This window comes from Silurus aristotelis (genome assembly GCF_946808225.1).
Source record: "Silurus aristotelis genome assembly, chromosome: 1".
Lineage (NCBI taxonomy): Eukaryota > Metazoa > Chordata > Actinopteri > Siluriformes > Siluridae > Silurus > Silurus aristotelis.
The window spans coordinates 35329335-35356351 of record NC_139574.1 but is presented as its reverse complement, the minus strand read 5'-3'; the positions used below and the strand labels follow the sequence as shown (position 1 = coordinate 35356351).

The 27017-nt window shown below is 40.6% G+C and overlaps 1 protein-coding gene across 5 annotated transcripts in view; it reads left to right on the top strand.

Annotated features, from left to right (window-relative positions):
* The window catches only part of cadm4 (cell adhesion molecule 4), a 206298-nt gene that overhangs the window by 168100 nt on the left and 11181 nt on the right, over positions 1-27017 (top strand). For all 5 annotated transcript variants that reach the window (XM_083537910.1, XM_083537907.1, XM_083537908.1 and 2 more), the window contains exons 3-6: positions 11104-11391; positions 13669-13830; positions 14220-14310; positions 17657-17829. In XM_083537910.1, coding sequence (XP_083394036.1) covers positions 11104-11391; positions 13669-13830; positions 14220-14310; positions 17657-17829 — 714 coding nt within the window. The remainder of the gene's footprint in view (positions 1-11103; positions 11392-13668; positions 13831-14219; positions 14311-17656; positions 17830-27017) is intronic.

Here is a 27017-nt window from a genome sequence, read left to right as displayed (position 1 = left end):
TAGTAAAAATGTAGTAGTAGTAAAGTGATGGCAGTAGTGTGGCAGTAGTGTTGTAGTCATAAAATAGTGGTAGTAGTAATAATGCTGTTGTGGTAATGTATTAGTATAGTAGTAGTAGTATGGTAGTGTTATAGTAGTAATATTAGAGTAGCAGCAGTACTGTAGTATGCTGAAGTATAGTGCGTGTAGTGTAGTTGCAGCAGTGTATTGGTGGTGTAATAGTATAGTAATAGGAGAAGTGGTAGTATAGTAGTACAGCAGAAGAAGTATGGGAGTAGTATAGTGATGGTAGAATAGTAGTAGTAGAAGTAGTAGTAGTATTAGTAGTTGTAGCAACTGAGATGTATCCTATAGTTAAATGGAAGTAGGTGTAGGTGTTTCTGCTCTCTTTTTCAATGGTGATGAATTGATTAGAAGAGACTGGGGCCAGCTTGTTTGATTGGTTGCTGTCGTCTTTGATTGGTTGTTTGATAGACATCTTTCCACCAGTAAAATGCTTTGCAGCAAGAGCTAAGCTGACATTCATTTGGCAGAGCTTTGACCATCATATTGTCACGTCTATGTTTTTGAATGACGTTATTACAGATTCAATCAAAAAAAAAAAAGTTTTGATTTCTTTCTTTCTTTTTTTTTTTGCCATTACACATTTTCTACAGAGTTTTGTATTTTTTTTTAAGATATCTTGTGTTAACAAATACTGCAGTGCGTTTTTTTTTTTTAACAGTTTGACCCTGTTTAAAGGAATGAGAGTGTTGTGGGTGGGAAAAGGATCTGATTAAAGGTTGAGGTTGATTAAATGTAAATAAACTCTTGTTCTATTTCCAGTTCAAGGTGGAGGACATAAATAAGCAATGGTGTAGGCTTGTGTGCTTCTTCAATTTGCTTGTTTCGTTGGGAGCGAATCACCTCTTATTTGCAGCTCGATTTTCTGTAAAAAAAAATAAATAAATAAATAAAGTGTTTGAGTTTAATATCTGCAGCTTCACAGTGAAAGAGTGTCAGCTCGTAGCTGGTCTAAATGCTCTGAGAGCATCTCGGTTCACTGACGAAAGGATTTTACTGGTGGATTTTAAATGAATGGCGAAGCAGAAAAATCCCCCCGGCCCTAGACGGCACAGCGACCTATCAGGGCCGTGGATTTTTCCCCTGACCCTGTTCAGATTGGCTGACCATGAATGGTATGCAAATGAGGCATGACTAAAGGTGACACTGGCTTGGACAATGCTTTGACATTTTGCTGCCATTTAGCATTTGGGAAGGCATTTATCTGTTTTAAAGGCGGCTCTGCGTAGATCATCTGTCTCCATACCACCCTGTCCTCTACATCTGCCTCTTTCACACCAACTACCTGCATGTCTTCCCTCACCACATCCATTAACCTCCTCCTTGGCCTTCCTCTTTTCCTCCTACCTGGTGGCTCCATCCTCAGCATTCTTCTACCAATATAATTCATGTCCCTCCTCTGCACATGTCCAAACCATCTCAATCTCGCCTCCCTCACCTTGTCACCAAAACATCCTACATGTGCTGTCCCTCTAACAAACTCATTTCTAATCTTGTCCATCCTCGTCACTCCCAACGAAAACCTTAACATCTTCAGCTCTGCCACCTCTAGCTCCGCCTCCTGTCTTTTACTCAATGCCACTGTCTCTAATCCATACAACATCTCAGGTCTCACCACAGTCCTATAAACTTTCCCTTTCATTCTTGCAGATACCCTACTATCACAAATCACACCTGTCACTCTTCTCCACCCAATCTACCCTGCCTGCACTCTTTTCTTTACTTCTCTAACACACTCTCCATTACTTTGCACTGTTGACCCCAGGTACCTGAACTCCTCCACCTTTTCCAGCTCTTCTCCCTGCAACCGCATCACTCCACTGCCCTCCCTCTCATTCACACACATGTACTCGGTCTTACTCCTACTGACTCTCATTCCCCTTCTCTCCAGCGCATATCTCCACCTCTCCAGGCTCTTCTCAACCTGCTCCCTACTATTACCACAAATCACAATATCATCCGCAAACATCATAGTCCAGGGAGACTCCTGTCTGACCTCGTCCGTCAACCTGTCCATCACCACTGCAAACAGGAAAGGGCTCAGGGCCGATCCTTGATGCAGTCCAACCTTTACCCTGAACCAGTCTGTCGTACCTACTGCACACTTCACTGCCGTCACACTGTCCTCATACATGTCCTGCACCAACCTCACATACTTCTCTGACACACCTGACTTCCTCATACAATACCACAACTCCTCTCTTGGCACTCTGCCGTACGCTTTCTCTAAATCCACAAATACACAATGCAATTTCTTTTGTCCTTCTCTATACTTCTCCATCAACATCCTCAAAGCAAATAAGGCATCTGTGGTGCTCTTCCTCGGCATAAAACCATACTGTTGCTCACAGATGGTCACCTGTTCTCTCAGCCTGGCTTCCACTACTCTTTCCCATAACTTCATGGTGTGACTGATCAACTTAATTCCCCTGTAGTTACTGCAAGACTGCACATCTCCTTTATGTTTAAAGATCGGTACCAGCACACTTCTTCTCCATTCCTCAGGCATCTTCTCACCTTCCAAAATCCTGTTAAACAATCTGGTCAAAAACTCCACTGCCATCTCTCCTAAACATCTCCACGCTTCTACCGCTATTTCATCTGGTCCAACCGACTTTCCACTCTTCATCCTCTTAATCGCTGCTCTCACTTTCTCCTTACTAATCCTATCTACATCCTGCTTCACCAACTCTACATCGTCCAACGTTCTCTCTCTCTGATTTTCCTCATTCATCAGATGCTCAAAATACTCCCTCCACCTTCTCAACACACTCTCCTCACTAGTCAACACATTTCCCTCTCCATCCTTTACTGCTCTAACTTGCAGTGCATCCTTCCCAGCTCGGTCCCTTTGCCTGGCCAATCGGTATAAATCCTTTTATCCTTCCTTAGTGTCCAACCTCTCATACAGCTCCTCATATGCCTTTTCCTTGGCTTTCACCACATCCCTTTTTACCTGCTGCTGCATCTCCTTGTACTCCTGCCTACTTTTCTCATCACTCTGTCTATCCCACTTCTGTTTTGCCAACCTCTTTCTCCTTATGCTCTCCTGCACTTCCTCATTCCACCACCATGTCTCCTTGTCTTGCTTTCTATTTCCAGATGTCACACCAAGTACTTTTCCAGCTGCCTCCCTCATCACTCCTGCAGTAGTTGCCCAATTATCCAACACCTCTTCAACACCACTGAGCCCCTGTCTGACCTCTTCCCTGAACCTCACACTACACTCTTCCTCCTTAAGTTTCCACCATCTTATTCTTCTTTCAGTCTTCACTCTCATCATCTTCTTCTTCACCTCCAAAACCATCCTACAGACCACCATCCAATGCTGTCTAGCTACACTGTCCCCTGCCAACACCTTACAGTCTCCAATCTCCTTCAGGTTGCATCTCCTGCATAGCACATAGTCCACCTGTGTGCACCTTCCTCCACTCCTCCTTATACGGCATCCTATGATCCTCCTTCTTCTTAAAATAAGTGTTCACCACTGCCATTTCCATCCTTTTTGCAAAATCTACCACCATCTGCCCTTCCACATTCCTCTCCTTAAAACCATACCTACCCATCACCTCCTCATCACCTCTGTTCCCTTCACCTACATGCCCATTAACGTCTGCCCCAATCACCAATCGTTCTTTTCTAGGTACACCATCTACCACTTCATCTAATTCACTCCAGAATTGTTCCTTCTCCTCCATCTCACAGCCAACTTGTGGAGCATAGGCACTCATGACATTTATCATCATCCCTTCAACTTCCAGCTTCACGATCATCACCCTATCAGAAACTCTCTTCACCTCCACTACACTCTTACTGTACTCTTCCTTCAGAATCACCCCTACACCATTTCTCTTTCCATCCACACCATGATAAAACAGTTTAAATCCACCTCCAATGTTCCTGGCCTTACTCCCTTTCCACTTGGTCTACTGAACACACAGCATATCTACCTTTCTCCTCTCCATCATATCAGCTACCTCTCTCCCTTTACCAGTCATAGTACCAACATTTAAAGTACCAACCCAAACCTCCACTCTCCTACACTTCTCCTTTCCCTGCCGTCTCTGTAGACGTCTTCCTCCTCTCCTTCTCCTCCTTCGGCCAACAGTAGCCCAATTTCCAATGGTACCCTGTCGGCTAACGATACCTGTGGCTGTCGTTGTTAACCCGGGCCTCGACCGATCCGGTATGAAATTCTCATTTGTGATCCGCATATTTGATTTGGCACATGTTTTTACGCTGGATGCCCTTCCTAACGCAACCCTCCCCATTTACCCGGGCTTGGGACTGGCACTAAGAGTGCACTGGCTTGTGCATCCATAATGGCTGGGTTACAATACAACACAATATTGAAGTATATTGTATATAGGAAGTACAATATTAATATAATTGCAAAATTAAAATGTAAATGGTATAATTGCAGAAGTCTGAACCCCCTCCCCCACTGTTGTGGTAGTAGTTGTATAGTAGCTAAAGTATTAGTGTTAGTATCAAAGTTGTGTCAAAATAGTATAGTGGTGGTAGTAGTGTAGTAGTGGTATATTTGTGCTAGTATAAATATAGTTTTTTCTTTTAGGCATACATTTACTTTAACTTTACTACATTTCAAAGACTAATATCTTACTTTTTACTTAACTATAGTTTTCAAAATCAGTCTTTCCTTTCTGGATAAAAATGTAACTGGTCAAACACGCAGCAAGCCACCAATCACCAATAGTGGAAGGCTCAGTGGTTAAGGCATTGGACTCTGGATCGGAAGGTCATAGGTTCAAATCCTAGCACCACCAAGCTGCTACTGCTGGGCCCTTGAGCAAGACCCCTAATCCTCAACTGATCAGTTGTAAGTCACTCTGGATAAAAGAGTCTGCTAAATGCCATAAATGTTGAATGTTGAACTAATGCTGAACTGGCAATATCAGGGGCTATATATAGCCAGTTCAGCATTAGTTCAACAGAAAGCCGAACATTTTGAGAGTAATAAACGATGGACGAAACTCCTGACTCTACGTTGCCACAACACCTGTAGCCTTATTTGCGCATTTTTTAGTAATTGAACTGTTGATGTGTTTAAAAGTAGTTGGACTTAATTAATATCATTCTGTTAATAGATTGGTGTGTGACACCAATTGGAGAGTAACATTAGAGTTTTTTCCACATAAACTGAGTTGATTAAACAGAGAGTTTTGTGGTAAAACTGATAATAGGTATAATGATAAAATGATAATATAATAAATACTTTATTTAAGCCATAATAAGTAAGTATTATGGCTTACCTATTAAGCCATATTATTAATATTAATAGTATTATCAAGTACATTTGAAGCAAAAACTTTTGTACTTTTACTGAAGTAAAAGTTTAAAAGACGTATGTTTACGTTTACTGTAATCATATTTTACCTATTGTATTTGCACTTTTACTGAAGTAGTTGTGTAGTGGTAGTAGTACAACAATAGAAGTGATGTAGCAGTATAGTGGTAATAGAATAAAAGTAATAGTGCACAAGTAGTAGTAGGAGTGTGGTAGTTGTATAGTGGTGATATAAAAGAAGTAATAGTGTATAAGTACAGTGTTAGTGTAGTAGTAATGTGGTAGTATAGTGGTGGTAGAATATTATTGTATTAGTGTGGGAGTAGTATTGTTAAATAGTAGTACTCAATCTGTATTCCTCAGAGGCAACACAATATCGAGGTTGTGATTATATTAATATTGCATTGCATAAGTAACCCCCCCCCCCCACGTTACTTTGAGATTGCCTATATTAAATCTAGTGCAACCAGCTGCAATTACAAGTCACATCATTAGTTGAATGCAGCTGACCTGCATGCAATAAAATTATAATGATCTCATTATAAATACACCTGTTCCTGAACAGCTCCAAAGATTATAAATCTGAGGCAAACATCAAGGCAACGAGCAATCAAAACAAGTCTAGAAAGACCTAGAAATGTACATTTAAAAAAAGCTTTGGTTAAATCTAGTACAAATGGATATGGTATAATAACATGATATAGCCATGCATGCAGGAGGTTTTTCTACCAAAGGTTAGTTATTAGGTAGGGATGGTAGGAGTTAAAAGAGGACAAAAAGAGGACAAGGGTAATTGTGAAGAAGCTGAACAGATCCACATTTTACATAGGTTTTCTGGAAATCAGTAGCCACACATTATATGTATTTATACTATGTGGCATATACTATTTTACATATACTATGTAAGCTGAGCCAGGCCAAAAGATGAAGGCAGCAAGAGTTTATTCATGCAAATGAAGTATTGATAAGTATGGTATTAGTGGTCAAAACTGCTGCTGCTGAAAGAGTCTGAGGACTGCTCAAATTCTAAAGCATGTTCCAACATAGAGATGTTTGAAACCATGCTGTTGCTGCAAAGGGTGAAATAAGATTGACCCCCTGTAGCATATATATATATATATATATATATATATATATATATATATATATATATATATATATATATATATATATATATATATATATATATATACACACAGGGGGGTGCTGAGGAGCTGGAGGATAGAATGGAAATACACATACCGCCTGCAGAGATGGCGTCTGGCTAGTTTACCCAGAATACAAAGAGTTACATAAATGAAAAGTCCCACCCGATAAGCTAAATCCCGGCATCGAGATTCATGGCTGAGCTGGGAATTTAACTTCCATTTCACCTTTTCAAAATTACTTTATAACAGGTTGAAAAACACAAGGTTACTCGTACTCCTATCCCGGCTTCTTCACATCATTGGAAAGTGCTTCATTTACTCCCTTAGTCAGTGCATCTATCCCTCTCTCATCCTCACATACTCTGCTTCTCTATCCATTCACTGTCTTCTACTTCTCTTAATGAAGTATTTCTCTCAGTTCCTCTTCTAGGTCAGTGCCTTTAAGAAAAACCTTTAAGCTTAAAACAGTAATAAACAATACGAATATTATACAAGATAAAGAAAATAAGCCTAGGATATTTTTTGATATACAGTATTATTGCATGAATAATCCTGGTTGCAAATATCAAATGAATTACCGCTAATTCATTCATTCATTTATTGATTGATTGATTTATTTTATTTGACTTTTTCCTTCCGTATTTGCCGCTCGATCCAGCATACCCTGTTTTTCTTTTAATATCGGGCATTGAGAGACGCCCCTGCACTCTTAATGTAGCTGTGAATTAATTAAAAGTTCATAATCGTTTTTTTGTTGATTCAGTGTTTTTGTTAAGTCTGTGTGTGCGTTCATGTAAAAAAAAAAAAGAAAAAAAGGATATTTTAAAGGATAAGCTGTCAATGAAAAAAATTTTGTCTGCCTACTTTAAAAAGACAAGGCCATAAATGAATTCATATTGCCATTATACTGTGTTAGTCACTGACCCTGAAATGCATTCCATAGTTATTTCTTTAATGTAACAACAGGTCAAAACAAATTTTCATAATAAAGTGTGGATAATTGTATATGTGATTAAACTTATATAGAAACCAAGAAAATGAAAGCCAACATTAAATGTTGTAGCATAATACCATTCAGTGCCATCAGTGTCAGCAAGATCTTCTCTGCTGGACTAAATACTACAAAAATCACAGATATTGTGCATGAATGTATTAACTTATTACCAATAGACTATTCCCCTCATTTTATCCTCCCTTAAACTTGGAGTAGAATTTATATGCTTAATAGATCTGGCAGTCATGACATGTTTTAAGCTCACCTGCACAAACACCAGGTTAAACTTTCTTGAAACTCTGTAAAAATGCAACTAGGGAAGTGGTAGCTCAGTGGATAAGATGACCGGAAGGTCATAGTTTTAAATCCCAGCATCACCATGCTGCTGTTGGACTCATGAGCAAGAGGCTTAACCCTCACTTGCTCAGCTGTATAATTGGATAAGGCAAACAGTCTTTATCTCATTTATATCATTGCTCTACCAGTTCTTCCATCCCTCATTCAATTCTTAACCCTCCCTTCACTTTTATCATTCAACCCTTAGCTCATTGTCACACTTGCTGCCTCAATCTATCCTCCACTTCATTCCCTCGCTCCCATACTTCCTCTGCTTACTGGCATCCTCACTCGCTCATTCAGTCCTTGCTGCACTTATACCTTCACCTCTTTGCTTCCTTCCACCCACACTTGATCCTTTCTTCTGTTGCTCATTCCATTACAACGTTTTCTCAGCGATCTCAAAGACAGAAATAAGCCCGAGTGTGGAGGCCAGACACAGTCCAGCACATCCGCCTCCTGTCTCAGGGCTGCAATTATTGTATATTTTGTGCGTTGCACCAATTGCATTGAGACGCTAAGTAAGAAAAGGACAGACGGTCATTTCTTCCTAACGCTTGCCAGAGAAGCAGAAGGCCACTCGGGAGAACGTTAGCCTTCAGTCAATATATAATGAGCCTGCTCTCACTGCCTCACATTGCAAAGGCTGGTCCACTTATCATTATTTGTTATTATTCTCAATTTCTGACTATCGATTTTTGTGGCTCTGCTTCTATACTAAAGGAAGAATATACATTTTTTTTACTTAACTTCTCTTTTTGCTATGTCCTGTATTTTTTCTGGAGGCCGTTGTTGACCTGCTCTTGTGCAAGACTGCACTTTCTTTCCCAAGTTTCTCCCCTTCTTTACCTCTCTTCTCTGCTTATCTTTTCTCTAATACTTCTTTTATTTTCGCTTTGCTTATCTCTTTTCTTCCCTTTTCTTCTCTGCTCATCTCATCTGCTCTCCTCCTCCTACACCCTTTTCTTCTCTTCTCTTCTCTTCTCTTCTCTTCTCTTCTCTTCTCTTCTCTTCTCTTCTCTTCTCTTCTCTTCTCTTCTTTTTTCCTTTCCTTTCCTCCCATCGTTTCTTCCCTACACTTTCTCTGGTCTTTCCTTCACTCCTCTTCTTTCTGCTTGTCTCTTCTCATCTGCCCTTCTTCGCTATCTCCTCTCTTCTTCTCTCATTTCTACTTCTCTTTTTCCATTTCTTTTCTTTTCTTCTTTACTCCACTCCTCTCTTCTGTTATCTCCTCTTCACCCCACATCCCTTGTCCTCTCCTATTCCTTTTTGCATCAGCTCATCTCTTGGCTTTTCTCATTTCCTTTATTGGCTGCTCCTGGTCACTATCGATACTCGGTCACCTCTCGCGTTGTCCGGGACCCAACACTGTGACATCTCATCTTCATTTCTGAGACTCCTGGCTTTGATCCATATCCTCTCTTTATATTTTATTCCCTCTGGTTGGTGTAGCATTCAATTTTTGCCCTTCACTTCACAAAATTTCCCTTCAAACACACTTATCTTCCCAGAAGAGTGAAGTTTATTATAACAGCAAATAGGGACTGGGGATGTTCACAAAGCACATACCAATCATATGGTGTCCATAGAGTGTGGATGAGTATCTCACAAAGGTAAGTCCACCCCTCACATTTCAGCAACCATTTTAGTATAATCTTCTCAAGGGATAATACTATAGAAATGAAACTTGAATATATTTTAGAGTACTCAATTCGTAGCTTGCATAGCAGTATAGATTTACTGTCCTCTATTGTCAAAATAGCTGGCGGCAAAAGTGTGTACACCCTGTGATAACAGCTGTACTTCATTTAACTATTCCATGCCATTTGACAGGACCATACAAATTTGTGTGTATATTGTAGTAAATCAGTTCAAATTTGGTGCTTTGAGTAAAATTCTCTCATACTGACCACTGGATGTTCAATATGGCACCTCATGGCAAAGGGGTAAGATGATTTGAGAATTAGAATTGTTGCTCTCCAAAATGAGCATCTAGGTTATAAGAAGATCGGTAACACACTGAAACTAACAGTACATTGGCCAGGATCATACAGAGGTTTTCCAAGAGGGGTTCCACTTGGAACAGGCCTCGCAAGGGTCCATTGGAAATTTCCTGTGGTCTGATGAGACTAAGATTAACTTGATTTGCTTAGATGGTGTCCAGCATTGTACAGTCGACCTACAGTCGATCATGGTGGTGGTAGCGTCATGGTCTGGGGCTGCATGAGTGCAAATATGACATCTGCCTTGCTGAGGAAGCTGAAGGTGATGGAGTGGCCAAGTATGTCCCCTGCAACAACCTGTGCAAGCTCTGGTGAATTCCATGCCCAGGAGAATTAAGGCAGTTCTATATATCAATGGTGCTCACACAAAATAGTGACACTTTGGACACAGTTTGGACATGTTCACTTAGGGTGTACTCACTTTTGTGGCCAGTTATTTATATATTAATGGCTGTATGTTGAGTTATTTTTTTAGAGGACAGTAAATCTGTACTGCTCTACAAGCTGCACAATGACTACTCTAAAATATATCCAAGTTTCATTTCAATAGTATTGTCCCTTGAGAACATATAATAAAATGGGTGCTGAAATGTAATGGGTGGACTCACTTTTGTGAGATACTGTAAATAAAGATGTGGTAACGTGAAGAGAATAGTCTCTATAGAAACTAGACATGTTGGACAGCTTCATCAGCTCTTCAAGCTTCACGCTTCAGTAGGACATGTATTTCTTTGCCTCTCTTCATTTTCGCGTCCTATCATCTTCCAAGCTCGGTGTTTGTCTCCCCATCTCGGCCTCTCGCCATCCTTCTCTGTCTATATATAATTTTCTCCCTCAGCTGTCTCACTTAATAAAGATGAAGAACCCTCGCTAATAGCAGCGTATTAGCTTGTATTGGCTTTCTTGGCATGACCATGGCACGATTAGAGTACTGCAAGGCTTTTCTGTGTCATAACTTTTGACACATATTCAATTATAGAACATTTCACACAAGCAAAGTTTTACCCAAATGGTAGATAGATAGATAGATAGATAGATAGATAGATAGATAGATAGATAGATAGACAGACAGACAGACAGACAGACAGACAGACAGACAGACAGACAGACAGACAGACAGACAGACAGATAGATAGATAGATAGACACACAAATCAAGTCTAATGCTCGTTTCCATGAGCAACTTCTATCTCTTGCTGTACCATTCTGAATAACCATTGTTATAATCTCTCTCTCTATCTCTGTTTTTCAGCTCTGAAGGACGAGCGGTTTCAGATGGTGCTCTTTACGCCACGACTGGTGCGCATCACGCTGACTAACGTGAGCGTGTCTGACGAGGGTGGCTACTTCTGCCAGCTCTACACAGACTCCACGCACCACCAGGTGGCCACGCTTTCAGTGGTGGTACCCCCTGAGGTACCCACTGTGGAGGTGAAGAGTGAGGCAGTGGAGGGTGGAGAGGTGGAGCTCACCTGCATGTCAGAAAGAAGCAAACCTCCCGCTACACTGCGCTGGGTCCGGGACCGCCGCGAGATTCCGGGTTAGTGTGTGTGTGTTGCATGAGTCTGTATGCACCATACAGAAAACAAAAATGCTCACTTGTTCATCATTTGGTTGTTCATTTATTCAGTCATCACTCATTCATTCACTCACTCATTCACAGAATCATACATACGCTCATTTATTCTCTCACTCACTCACTCACTCACTCACTCACTTACTCACTCACTTACTCACTCATCCATTGATTTATTGATTTATTCATTTATTTACTCAGTCACTAAATTGTGCATTCATTCATTCTTTCACAGTATTGTACATTTACTCATACGTTCTTTTACTCCCTCTTTCATTCATCTATTCGTTTATTCACTCATCACTCATTCATTCACTAAGTCACTCATTTACCGATTTAGTTTCACTCATTCAAGTCATTTGCTAATTTACAAAAATAAATTATTCATTTATATACAATCACTCACCCACTCACTGACTGACTTATTTATTCATCCATTCACAGAATCACTCTTTCAATTGTTCATTCATTCATTCGTTCATTCATTCATTCATTCACCAAGCCATACATTTGAATGTATATATTTATGATCGGGCATTAATTCATTTATTTATTCACTAAATTACTCACTAACCAAATTATTAATTTACATGCTCATTCCCCTTTTCATTCTCTCATTCATTCATTTATTCTTTTACTCGCTCAGCCACCATTTTCCCTATTTCCCTACAATTTTTCTGATTTGATCAACACAATTTAGGAAAAACACCACTTTCCCTCGATTTGCTTCCAGTACCTGTTCTCTCTCTCTCTCTCTCTCTCTCTCTCTCTCTCTCTCTCTCTCTCTCTCTCTCTCTTTCTCTCTCTCTCTCTCTCTCTCTCTCTCTCTCTCTCTCTCTCTCTCTCTCTGTCTGTCTGGTTTATCGGTTCTCTTTTCCTAAAAAGGTTGTCTGCCTTTGTACTCGCTCTGTCCGTTGTGTCTCTTTTGTTCTCCTAATCTCTATCATTTGTCTGTCAGAGAATCAGCACACCTCTCTGTTGCTATTTTGTAACACTCCTAGACACATCTGTCCATCTGGCCGTCTGCCTGATTGGTCCCCCGCCACACAGCCCTCTCTCTCTAACACACACACACCTTACACACCATACACACCTCACACATTCGGAGATAAACAGATAAGCTGTCCCAGCTGTGTGCCAGAGGCGGTACCCAGGTGCTTGTGTGTGTTAAATACTTTACGTTGCCCCTGTCTGCACTGTCTCTCTCGCTCTTTTACTGTTATCACTTCTCTTTTATCATCCCTACCGCTCGTCCCTACTACTCACTCTGTTTTATAGGCATGACAAATTATAAAATATTTGTATTGACAAATCTTGGATTTAAATTATGCAAGTATAAAAAAAAAAAAAAAAAAAGAATGAAATTGATAATCGCAAAAAGTCAGTTAAATTGTAATGGGTGTGCATACCTCATTACATTATTCCTCTCTTTCTCTCTTCCTCTCCCTCTCTCTCTTTGTCTCTCTTTCTGGCTATTATTATGGATTACAGGAGTAATTAGTTGCGCTAAATCCCTATTAAATACCTTGAATGAATGTTTTACTCATTTGCAAAAGCAAACACTGCAAAATCCCCATGCCTCTATACACTCCAATATTTATTTATCTTATTAGGGGTATGTAGGAGACAACAGGTCACTCTAAACAGCATTTCGACTGGGTGACACATTTTCTTTTACATTGTAGCAGTTAAAGCAAAGTACAATAACATTAGCTGTAATACGGTCAATCATTTGAGTTTTAATTATAAGTCATGTTTCTCCTGTGATTATTGCAAGGCTTTACATAGGACTACACATTTACTACTACATGTACAAGGGATTAATGTGTTTAGAAGATCCCCAGGCCTCCTCACTTCACCTACATCAGTTCCTAACTCCATGGTGTCTGAATGAAATCTCACAAATCTCCAAAATCTAGTGGAACTTCTTCTCAGAAGAATAGAGGTTATTATAACAGCAAATGGGGACTAAATGTGGAATTGGATGGTCAAAAAGCACTGCAATTTTATAGCTAGGTGTCTACAAACGTTTGCCCATTTCTGCTAACCTACTGGAGGTAGAAATCATTTCATTGGGAATGAGCGCTGTCTTTGTAGTTTCTTGTAGACAAGTATTTTTGTAGTAAATCCCTAAAGATTAAAATAATAAAAAGCAATACCTAAATAGGAAAAAGGAGAGACGGTTGTGCACGATGCACAGTAAACACAAAAAGTGCTGATGTCTGTCCGTCTGTCTCTCAGGTGTGGTGTCTCAGCAGGAGAACGGAAAGACAGTGAGCATATCCAACACCATACGGCTTCCTGTGGAGAGGAAGGACAACGGTGCTGCTCTCAGCTGTGAGGCTTCTCACCCGGCCCTTGTGGGACAAAAGCGAGTCCGCCATTACCGCCTGGATGTCCACTGTGAGAGTTTTAACTTTATTTATTTATTTATTTTTGAACTAAATCTAGTAGATTTCCTTGCACAGGTTAGTATTAAAACCTGCAGTCTTTACAAGAATAAACCGGAGCTGCAATTTTATTGCTTTTGCACTGTAAAAGGAAACAATGGGCACTGCTAATCACAGCCCATTAGCGCTAGTTATTAGCCCACGGAATAGCCATCTGCTAAAGCCTGTACTCTTGGCAGGATTTTAAAGGCAATTGCCTCTAATTACATTGTTGCCTGATTACAGACAAAGAAGCGACGTAATATCTGGGTCTATGTGTGATGCTTGGCAACGTGCACGTAAAGCTCAACTACAAAGCGCTACAACAAGCTCTTCATGTTCTCTTTTCCTGTCTCTTTGCAGTTGCCCCGACGGTGAGGATCAGCCCCCCTCAGGGCATTCTGCGAGAGGGGGACTCACTCAGCCTTGCTTGCATCGTCACTGGAAATCCACTGTGAGTGTGTACACGCGTGGTTGTGTGTTGTGCTTATGGATTTACAATCATGGTTGCCAGATATATATCCCCCCTAATAGATCCTCCATGCTCAGAAGATCAGCCCAATCCAGATCAGATGAAAAGCTCATGAGAAGCTCAACGGGAGCCAAAAGCAGATTCAGAGATCTCAGATTTAGGGTGACTTGTACCTAGCATTTGATTTTCTTTTTTCCTTTTTTTTTTTCCTATCCAACCTATTCTGAAGTGAATTGAAAAGGCTGTAAGTTTAGAGCCATTAAAGCCCTCTGCAGTCTTGTAAGTAAAGTGAGGACCGAAAGGATAGATATAGGGAAAATGTGCCAGCACTCGTTTTTTTCATAGGGTGGGGTGTCTGGGTGGGGGTTGGGGGTGACAGACGACAGATGGAGTGGAGAGAAGTGATGGACTTGGAAAGGCTCTTGAGGATGAGAATGTAGGAAGGATACTGGGATAAGTGCGCTGGCCAGACAGAGTGAGATGAGTACAGGTTAAGTTTGAGGGCGTGAAGGAAAATGGTGTGCACGTGGAGAGTAAGGCTTGTAAAGATGAATGAGTGAGAGGCCAAGACGGAGACAGCAACTCACAAGCCCTGAGCTCACACCACACTGAGTGCATCACTCCGTTATAGAGCTATAATGATTCTGCTCCTCTGACATTAATCACCAATTAAACCCTGTCCACTGTTGTTGCCGAGGTGTGTTTATTAGTAGCCTACAGCTGTTTGTTAGGTCCTGCCTGTGCGGACATGATTGCATGAGTGTGTTTGTGTGTGTGTATGTGCGTGACACATGATGTGAATTCTGGGCAGGCTTTAATTAAAAGTGTCCAGGAGGATTATTGGCAGAGCTGATAGAGGGATTGTAATCTAGCCAGGAACGGATGACGGATAAAGCTTTTTTTCAGCCATTGGGATGAGAACAGGCTCGTGGAATCGCATCGCAGATGTGACGGTGTGCGTGTTCCATGATCTCTCAGCGTTCAGGGTCTTTGTACTACAGCTTTCCATGAGTTATCTCGCTGGTCTCGACATCAGGGTCCAAATGTATTCACACTTGCACTGGGATTTCGGATATTCCGCTCACCCGGGATGCTCATGCCGAGGTTTAGTGTAGGTTGATGTTTTAGTTGGTTGATCCGAGAGCTGCACGCGCAAGCGCCATGTCATGGAAAATGCGAATTGTGAATCGACTTGTAAGCAAATCATGAAATGTGGTGAGGTTCTGTTCGAAATCTTCTCAGTGCTCGCAAATGGGAACTGGCGTCTTTTTCTCTTTAAGTGTCGGACGGTTCATGATGACTGTATGACCATGTGACGCTCTCACACTCTCTAAAACTGCTAAATACTGTTCAGGTTACTTGTATTAGATGAAAATCATGAAGTACAAAGCACAGTTTGTAGTCATCAATAATCATTAAAGATGTCCAGGCAAATGTTTTTTTCATGACTGGTCAGTAATGTGTCACATTACATCACATCATCACATCATTTAGCACTGGATGCTGGTATTGGTTTTTGGTATCCAGTTCCAGTATTATTAGTAACCCTAGCATTTACATAACTGAGGTCAATGCAATTTGCATCTCGATGCATAGCCAAAGATACGATACATTGAAGGTACCAATGAAGCAGCTACCAATGCATTATGATTCACTCCTATAATGGCATTTAGCAGACACCCTTGTCCAGGGACTCTATCCAGAGATCAATGAATAAATCTACACTGGTACACTAGATTACAAACTTAGAACAAATCAACCTACAACTGATTTTTTTATGTAAAAGACTAAGCAAACCTGGAATAGTGCTAGTTTAAGTGTTTCAGGAAAAGGTGGGTCTTCACCTGTCACTTGAAGATAGACAATGACTACGCTGTTCGGACATCTAGTGAAAGTTAATTGTACCACCTCGGTGCCAGAACAGAAAAGAGCCTTGAGGTATAATTACCTCTTACCTTGAAAGAAGGTAATTCCAGTCGAGCAGTGCTGTAGGATCTCAGACAGCGTGGTGCAGTGCAAGAAGTGATGAGGTCTCTGAGGTTAGAGGGTGCTGGCCCATTTTTGGCTTTGTAGGCAAGCATCAGTGTTTTGAATCTGAGACATTCAGCTACTGGAAGCCAGTGGAGGGAGTACAGCAGTGGGGTGGTGTGGGAGAACTTGGGCAGGTTGAACACAAGTTGCGCAGCTGCGTTTCGGATCATTTGCAGTGGACAAATGGCGTTCAGAGGAGGACCCGCCAGCAGAGAGTTGCAGTAGTCCAGTTTTGTAATGACAAGAGACTGAACAAGCATCTGAGCAGCCTGTATGGACAGAAATGGTTGAAACCTTCTAATGTTGTAGAGAAGGAACCGACAAGAACGAGTCACATTAGCAACATGTGTGGAGAAGGACAGTAGATCGTCCATAGTTACTTAAAAATTGCAAGCAGTGGCAGGAGAGAGCAGATAGTTTTGTACGGATTTTTCGAGATCCTGTACTGGAAATGAATCACCTGGGATGACCAGCAGTTCGGTTTTGCGGGAATTGAGTTTCAGTTGACGAGCACTCATCCACAAAGATGCTGTATGTATTTTTAATCGGATTTAACACAATGTGATTCAATGCAATATGCCATGATGCCATGCAATTTAATATGGTACAGATAGTTTGCTTTTATTTCTTGGTTCAGACAGACAGCAAATCAATTTACTTAAGTGCCATCTGACTTCTAAAGTATGGCCCTTTCACAAACATGCTTTTGTAGTGCAAAAAAGAAAAAAAAAAGAAAAGATTAAACCAGATGTTCTTTTCCTGTTCTGTTTTCAGGAGGATGCAGCTCTACCTCTGCCATGCTAATCTTTACTCTATGTGATACTCAGGACATGTCGTAATACTCCACAACAATAATATATAAATAAATTTACTGATGCAAATATGTTACAAATAATGCATTGCGATCCAAATGCCAACTTATATCCGATGCACATTTTTTTAAATCGATGCATAACATCATTAACTTTTATGCCAATGCACCGATGCAAATCAGTAAATCTTCCCGTCCATTATATGGATCTATCCATTATTCTTGAAATCAGAAAAGGTTCTTGGTTGGTCGGTTTGGGAAAACGCATAAAACATTTATAAAAATCTGGAATCTAAAGATTAAAATACAAATGCATAAACTAAAGGGCAATTATTTTTCCATTAGTTAATGCCCCATGCAGAACATCTGTGTAATGCAATAAACAATTCCAGATCTCTTGAGGAATCATCCCATATTAGAGGTTTTATCTTTAGTGTTTGTATCATGTTAAATCTTTGACATTGTTTTCTTTCTGTTCGACTTCAGGCCACGGGACATTCACTGGTCGCGAGTAAACGACACTCTGCCTGAGAGGGCAGAAATTTCCGGCACCACCCTGGTCATGTCACGCCTCAGCCAAACGCACAACGGCACCTACCTGTGTCAGGCGCACAACAATTACGGCCGTGCAGCTGACCAGTACTCACTGCTGGTGTATGGTAAGTGGAAAACAACTTCAGGCCAGTGCTAATACCATCCATAATCGTCAAAATCTTAGTACTGGAATTGCACAACCATTTCTTTAAAATTTGGTTTTGAGATCTAAAGTTAATTATGAGATTAATTTAAAATTCCAACTTCAATTTTCTAATATCTACATCTAGTTGGATTAAACAACCTTTTTATGGGGGAAAGTATAAAATGAAGAGAAAGAAATGATCTGTTCATGAGACAAAGCATTCAAACTTATAGGTCAATTATAGACGAAATAGTATGATGACTAGGGATTGCGGAACAGCTCAGCTTGTGGAACAGACACACTGCAGCAGAACGACTCCCAGAAGTCTACAGAAACATTTTCTCTTCTAGTTTACAGAGAAATTACTTGAAAGGAACTTTGTCATGCAGGAAGAGAATGAAAAACATACTGCTAACTCAAAAAAGGACTTCATCAAAAAGAAAAAAAAAATAAGGTTTTAGACAGGTGATTTTAAACCACATGAGCTGTATTTCAGCTCCTGAGGAGGAAGCCGAAGAAAAGAAAAACACGTCCCAGGTCCAGGCCTAAAAAAGACTCACAAGTGCAGCAATTTGGTAAAAATAACTCAACTAGATGTAACTATCAGAAAATGACAGCTGAAGTTCTGAGCTCTCCTTCATATTCATCTTCAAACATTTTGACCATTTTAATAAGAACCAATTTTAGCCAGTCATGTGGCAGCAGCACAGTGCCAAAAGGAACCATACAGAAACCGGTCAAGAACATAATTTATGACATGTTTATATTTCAAGCACCAGGATAAGGGGATTATGATTAGTTAAATCTCACCGGATCTTTTATAAGTGTTTATCTGAGATTTTTCTGCTCACAGTGGTTGTCAAGAGTGGTGATTTGAGTTACCACAACCTTGAACAAGTCTCAGCTCTTTGATCAGCAAGGTGTTTCTTCCTGCAGAATAACTGCTCAATGGATGTTTGTTTTTCACAGAATTCTGTTAAAACCCAGAGATTGCTGCAATCCCAGGAGATCAGCACTTTCTGGAATGCAGTTTTATTAAAACCAACCTGTCTAGCACCAAGAACCACAACATGGTCCCTATTTCCATGTTTGGTGTGAATGCATTGTGCTGTTGCCAGGTGATTCGAAAATTGCATGAATGACCCCTGAATGATTTCTAAATGGTAGTTACACAACCTCCAACATACCCAACACACAACATATGATGTATATTCTTATCAAATACACTTCCCACATTTAACCATTTGAACACACATTGCACACAAAGTACCCTTTGAGAACGATATGGGGTCTGTTCCTGAGTGTTTCCTGCCATGCATATAAATGTCAGTCCGTCTTCCACCCACCCAAACAGCCCATGATCTGAACACTTCCAGTTCTCCAGTTGTCCTCCAGTGGGAGTACGAGGTTGTGATGCAACACTGATGCTGACTTTAGGCGTTACACCTTTCACCGTGCCTGATTTATTATTGAGAAGTTATGTAAGGGATTAGGTCTCTGGAGGCAGCGTCCTCCCTTGCGCTTTCATTTTTTTCCCTGCTCTGTCTTTGCGCGGCGGAGTCAGCCGTCAAGCGTTGCTCCTTAATGAGGCAGCTCAGTGAGCACAGGTGGGCGGGAATGCCATCTTTCATCCGGCTGCCACCCGTTCGCGCTCTTGTCTTCGTTGCTCTGTTTGGTGCAGCCGAGTAGGCAATTCCGAGTCTCATTTGATGATTTGTCCATGCTTAACAGAGCATATCCTCTTGTTGTTTTTACCTTTTTCTTCTGAAGTGGACAACAGAAAAAATGGTGTACATATACGTATGGGTGAGTGGATGTTGGGACCTGAGTGACAAATCACAAATGTAGAACTCGCCCTTCAGAACTCAGTGTGTGAGGGGTGGAAAAAAAGGACAGAGGAGATATGCGTATTTTTGGCAGAGCTTTGTCTTGTATCCTTTTTATTTCCTAGCAAGTTCTTTTTTTTTCCTCAGGATTCAGCTTACTTAAGGAAACCAACAAAAAATACACAAGCTCGCTCGGCAGCTTGTTTTTAAAGTTCAAGTTCAAGGCTTCATTTTGCTTCTGGGAGCTCCGCAGGCTCCGTCTCTGTCTAGTTTCTTGACGCCTACTGAGAGGAAAAACAATCATATAAATAAGCTGTCGGTAACAACAACGCGAGAGAAAAAAAAACACTCTTTACCTGTCAGATCAGCCCAACTCTTCTCTTCCATATCAGGAAAAAGAGAGGATGGAGAAAAACCTGATAGGATCCTGAAAGGTGAAGAAGAAAGCGAATGGACAGGGAGGTGAAAAAAGAAGAGCAGATGATGATTGGGTAGAAAAAGCTGTGAAAGTGACAGCGTAGGGAGAGGGCCCTCAATCTTCCATGCTTCTTTGCTCTGAATCAAAAAACCTTTTTTTGTCAAGATGGTGCTTCTAGCTGGGATGCTCTAAAGCAAAGAAAATAAAGCCAATTTTTGTTGTAGGTTTCTTTTGCAGCATCGGTTTAATAGAGGCATCGGAAATAGGAAACAAAATATGAATGATTGTAGAGGGAAAGGAGCCAACTGAGCTGGAAATTGAAGCAAAGAAAAAGGTAAAGGTGCTTTTTACTTGTCACATGTACATTACAGCACAGTGAAAATCTTTTTCCACATATCCTAGCGATGTTAGGAAGCTGGGGTCAGAGCACAGAGTCAGCCATGATACAGCACCGCTGGAGCACAGAGGGTCAAGGGCCTTGCTCAAAGGCCAAAGACTGAAAGCTTAGCTTAAACATGCCTTAACCACTTACCTACCACTTCCCATAAAAGGCTAAAAGAATTAAGAAAGGTAGAAAAATACCTTTTGATAGAGGTATGATGAACTGAACACTAAGTTTAATCTAACCCAATAACAATACTCTAGAACCTAGAACAATAAATCCAGAAAAAGTTAGCAGACTTGACCTTGGACTGGCAGTGAAACATTATCTGAAACTTATTATCTGAAACACTGGGCCTTCGTCATTTATATTAAAAACAACCTAATATAATGTATGTCCCCTTGTGATTTGACCCTTAAAGGCCTGCCTGCACAAGACTTGCTGAAGATTTGCTGTGGTATTGAGCACCAAGACAGTCCTTATAGTCTGTTATGTGTTTATATGTGGCCTCCATGGATAGGACTTGTTTGTCTGGCACATCCCACAAATCTTCTTTTTCTTTTGGCTGCTCCTGTTGGGGGACACCACAGCGGATCATCCGTCTCCATACTACCCTACATCTGCCTCTTTCAAACCAACTACCAGCAAGCCTTCCCTCACTACATCCATAAACCTCCTCTTTGGTCTTTCTCTTTTCCTCCTTCCTGGTGGCTTTATTCTCAGCATTCTTCTACCGATATACCCCATGTCCCTCCTCTGCACATGTCCAAACAATCACAATCACGCCCCTCTTGTCTCCAAAACGTCCTACATGCACTGTCCCTCTAATAAACTTTTTTAAATTTCTAATCCTGTCCACCTCGTCACTCCTAATGAAAATCTCGCATCTTCAGCCCTGCTACCTCCAGCTCTGTCTCCTGTCTTTTACTCAATGCCACTGTCTCTAAACCATACAACATCGCAGGTCTCACCACAGTCTTATAAACTTTCCCTTTCACTTTTGCAGATACTCTTCTATCACAAATCACTCCTGCTATCACTCTTCTTCACCCACTCCACCCTGCCTGCACTCTTTTCTTTACTTCACTAACACACTCTCAGTTACTTTGCACTGTTAAAACCAGGTACCTGAACTCATCCACCTCTTCTCCTTGCAACTGCACCACTCCACTGCCCTATCTCTCATTCACACACATGTACTCTGTCTTACTCCTACTGACTTTCATTCCCCTTCTCTCCAGCACGTCCCTCCACCTCTCCAGGCTCTTCTCAACCTGCTCCCTACTCTCATCACAAATCACAATATCAACCGCAAACATCATAGTCCACGGATACTCCTGTTTGACTTCGTCCTTCAACCTGTCCATTACCACAGCAAACAGGAAAGGGCTCAGAGCCGATCCTTGATGCGGTCCAACTTCCGCCTTAAACCGGTCTGTCATTCCTACACACTTCACTTGCTATCACACTGTCATTTCCTGCACCACCCTCACATACTTCTCTGCCATGCTTCTCTATCAATATTCTCAAAGCAAATAATTCATCTGTGGTGCTCTTCCTCGCCATGAACCCATACTTTTGCCTACAGATGGTCACCTCTTCTCTCAGCCTGGCTTCCACTACTCTTTCCCATAACTTCATGGTGTGACTGATCAACTTTATTTCCCTGTAGTTACTGCAGGTCTGCACATCTCCCTTATTCTTGAAGATCAGTACCAGCACACGTCTGCTGTATCCTCAGGCATCCTCTCACCTTTCAAAATTGTGTTGAACAACCTGGTTAAAAACTCCACTGCCATCTCTCCTAAACATCTCCATGCTTCTACCAGTATGTCATCTGGTCCAAATGACTTTCTAGTCTTCATCCTCTTAATTGCTGCTCTCACTTCATTCTTATTAATCCTATCCACTTCCTGCTTCACCATCTCCACATCATCCACCCTTCTTTCTCTCTCATTTTTCTTTTTCATTAGCTGCTCAAAATACTCCCTTCATCTTCTCAACACACTCTCCTCACTAGTCAACACATTTCCATCTGCATTCTTTATTGGTACAAATCCTTTAATCGGTACAAATCATTTTCTTCTTCCTAAGTGTTCAACTTCTCATACAGAAACCTATATGCCTTTACCTTTGCTTTCACCACATCCCTCTTCACCCGCTTCCACATCTCCTTGTACCCCCACCTACTTTTCTTATCTCTTTGTTGATCCCAATTTTGTTTAGCCAACCTTTTCTTATGCTTTTCCACCACCACCTCTCTTTGTCTTATTTTCTGTTTCCAGATGCAACACCAAGAACTCTCCTAGCTGTTTTCCTTATCACTCCTGCCGTAGTTGCCCAATCATCCAGCACCTCTTCATCACCACCGAGCCCCTGTCTGACCTTATCTCTGTATCTCACACTACAGTCTTACTACTTCAGTTTCCACCATCTTTTTTTTTTTTTCAATTCTCCCTCTCCTCCTCTTATTCTTCACCTCTAAAGCCAACCTACAGACCACCATCCGATGCTGTCTAGCTACACTGTCCCCTGCCAACACCTTACAGTCTCCAATCTCCTTCAGGTTGCATCTCCTGCATAGAATATAGTCTACCAGTGTGCAGCTTCCTCCCCTCTTATACTCCACCCTATGCTCCTCCTTCTTAAAATAAGTGTTCACTGCCATTTCCATCTTTTTATCAAAATCTAACACCATATGCCCTTCCACATTCCTTCCACATATGCCCTTCCACATTTCTCTTCTTAAGGTCATACCTACCCATCACCTTCTCATTACCTCTGTTGCCTTCACCAACATGGCCATTGAAGACTTCACCATCTTTCATTTCTAGGTACACTCTCCACCACTAACTCACTCCTAACTCATATTCCTTTTCCTCACAATTTTTCACAACTCACTTGTGGAGCATAGGCACTAATGACATCACCCTTTCAATTTCCAGCTTTATGTTTAACATCCTATTAGAATCTTATTTCACTTCCACTACACTCTTACTGTACCCTTCCTTTAGGAACACCCTTACACCATTTCTCTTTTCATCCACACCATTGTGGCTGGCATGGTGTGATGGCACATCCAACAAATGTGCAATCAAATTAAGAGACTATAGAGGCCAGTAGAACACCTTTACACCTTGTGTTGATGTGCGTTGCCCTGTTTAAAAAGGCCATTAGGAAATACTGTTTCTCTGAAGGGGTGGACTTGTTCTGCAGCATTGTATAGGTAAGTGGTACATGTCAAAGTAACATCCACATAACCAAAAGGACCCAAGGTTTCCCATCCCGGAGATTATACCGCCTCCACTGGTTTGCCATTTTCCCATATTGCATACTAATGACCTTCCCAAAATGCATCTATTTTCCAGACAATCTACACATACACACAAGGCTGCACACACAGTCACAGGGAGCATCGACCTTCATAAGTCAGTGTGCAAAAAACCCTTATTCAAAACGATTTATATTTATCTCATTCATACAACCGAGCAGCTATGGGGTTAAGGCCGTTGCTCATGGCAGCTTGGTGTGGCTGGGATTTGAACTCACAACCTTCAATTCAAAGTCTAAAGCTACAGTAGCTCTAACCGAACGGGCTTGCCTTTGCTCCCTATGAGCATCTGTGAGCCTTGAGTGTCTTTGATCATGTGGCTCCCTAGTTCTCCAATCTTGGACCACTTTTTGATAGCTTCTATCATTACATTTACTGAGGGGACCACACAAGACTTGTTGTTTTCGAAATGCTTCCTGATTATTCCTGCTTCCAACATAGTGACTTTCAGATTTGACTGCTTACTTGCTGCTTAATATATTCCACCCTGGTGCCATTGTAATGAGATAATCAATGCTCTTCCTGTCACCTGTCAGTGTTTTTAATTTTTCCGCTGATCAGCGTATGTAAGACTATCGTCAACATGACATGACACTGCATAACATAAAAGAAAATCCAGAATTATTGTTAGGAATGTACTTCTATTAGTTTTTTTTCAACCTCATTACTAACATGTGAGAGTGTGCAGGCATTTAAATGTTAATGCAGGGTTTATTAAAAGACCAAGGCAGACAACGCAAAAGGGCAAAGCAAACTCGATGTCAATCGATAAACAGATTACACCAGGCGAGAACTAACTCCGAACTAGAATAGCCTCGAATAATGAGGCTCTGAATCATCACTGTAAGTGCCACTTTATATATAAACCAAGCAGAAATCGACATGACAAGCTGAGCATCTTTGTGACATTACACCGGTACAATTCATCACATTCCCTTCTGTCTGTTCCTCAAATGTCAAGAATCTACTATGATGTGTATGTTACTCTTTTCAGGATCATGCAGCTATTGTATCCACAGCTCGCTTTAAATACTTTTCAACACGAAATGGTCCATTTTCATTTAAAACCATTCCAACCGTTCCATTATAACTTTCACACCGCTCACGAGGCCCATATGCCAGCCGGATGCTTTTAATGCCCTTAAGCTAATTCAGAAGTCACATTAGCATTTCTAATGCTGTTATGAAGCACTGTCTGCACCTTATGCAACTTTTTAAAAGTGTCACAGAGGTGCGGTTCGTATTTAAATATGAGCTGAAATGTTAAATATAAGGATTTCAAGAGTGCAGTAAGATACTTGATCAGTGGTTCCATTATGATAATTGAGTATAGTATGTTCTGTCTTTTGTAAGAACAAAGCCACATGGGAAAATGTTCATTGTCACCTTATTGGTTTGGATATGAGCCTTTCCCAAGTTTTAGATTTAGCTGATTTGTTATATATAGTGCATCACTCATCTGGGAGGAAAATGGCAACAGGATGCAGAAGGAATTGTGATTCTCTGGGCAATGTTTTGCTGGGAATCCATGGGTCCTGGCATTTATGTGGACACGTACCTAAACAAAGATACCGCCCTATTATTCACCAATGGCTTCTTTCAGCAGGATAATGTTCAGGAATAGTTTGAGGAACCTTTTAAAGAGTTCAAGGTAGTGACTCTGCCTTCCAATGCCTCAGATCTTCATCCACTCGAGCTTCTATGGGGTGTATTGGTCAAACAAATCCGATCCATTAAGGTCCCACCTCAGAATTTATGGGACTTAAAGTACCTGGTGCCAGATTTTACATCTAATCTCCAGAGGTTTTGTGGAGGTATTACTAATTCAGAGCTTCACAGTATTTGGCACACAGTATTCTTGCTATACATATATATATATATATATATATATATATATATATATATATATATATATATATATATATATATATATATATATATATATATATATATATATATAGCAAGCTAACTGTATTATGTTTGACACTTGTCAAAAGCAGTCCTTCATATGTAATTCCCTAAATTCCCTAGCACTGGTTTACAATGTACTGAAGCATGACTGGGACGATGAAGGGTGAGGAGAAACTAAAGTAGACATTGTTCAACCTTCAATTGGGCTGTTTTGTGCAGTGTAAAATTGTGTAGTTTTGACATCTGCAGAATTCGTAATCAGATTGAAATAAAGCAGTTTGAGAACTGCAAAAAAAAAAATGTCGCCATCAATAGATAATGTGTAAGTTGGTGGTAATGGTGGTCAGTCTGATTTTTAAATACTGACATTCAAACGTTTTTCCAATAACGCTTAATCTTTACCTAGATAATATCTACTTAGCTAGATAGCGATAAATATCAGGGCTTAGCTAACATTTCATTTAGATTTCACTTGCAGTAAGTATCATCATCTGACTAACCTGGTTGGTTTGCTCTCAGGTCTATGATTGACAAATATCTCATTTACTCCAATATTGTAAAAGATTTTTATGCACTATTTATCATTCTTAATAATAATAATAATAATAATAAAACTATCATTATTATTATTATTATTATTATTATTATTATTATTATTAATATTATTATTATTATTGTTATCTTGCTAAAAGCTGACACTTGCAATTACATATACACGGACATGAGGCAAGCCAGTTAGATTGTACCTTAAAAGAGTCTGATGTATAATGGCAAATAAATTGTACAAAAGATAAATTATATGTATAAATGTATAGGGACACCTGACTTCTCCAGTCACCCTTTTCTTAAACTCAGAAAATTAGTGGAGGTTTATGGAGGTAAACTTAATTGACATCACATTCAAAGACATTCTATACACTTGTCTGCCTCCATCTGTGTGGTGTGGTTAGAGGCTGGGGAAGTAAGGGGTTCCAATACTTTCGTCTGTATAGTGTAGTTAGAGGAGTGGATAAAACAATTTTCCTGTCAGAAATCTGATTCTGATGTAACCATTTTGGAGAAATAGTCATTATCTTATTATGTGAATCGTTTCAAACTAGGTCCAGCCAATAGGAAACATCCTGACAATCGAGAACTGCCTGTGTTGTTCTGTAGAGGAAACGAGGCAGCCGTAGCTGAGGGGAAAGAGTAGCCAGATAATATGCGGAGGCACTAATTAGGAGTCACAGCGCGGCTTTCTAATTAAACCGAGTGAATAATGAGAGCAGAAGCCAGAAACAGAATAATAACCGAACCTTTC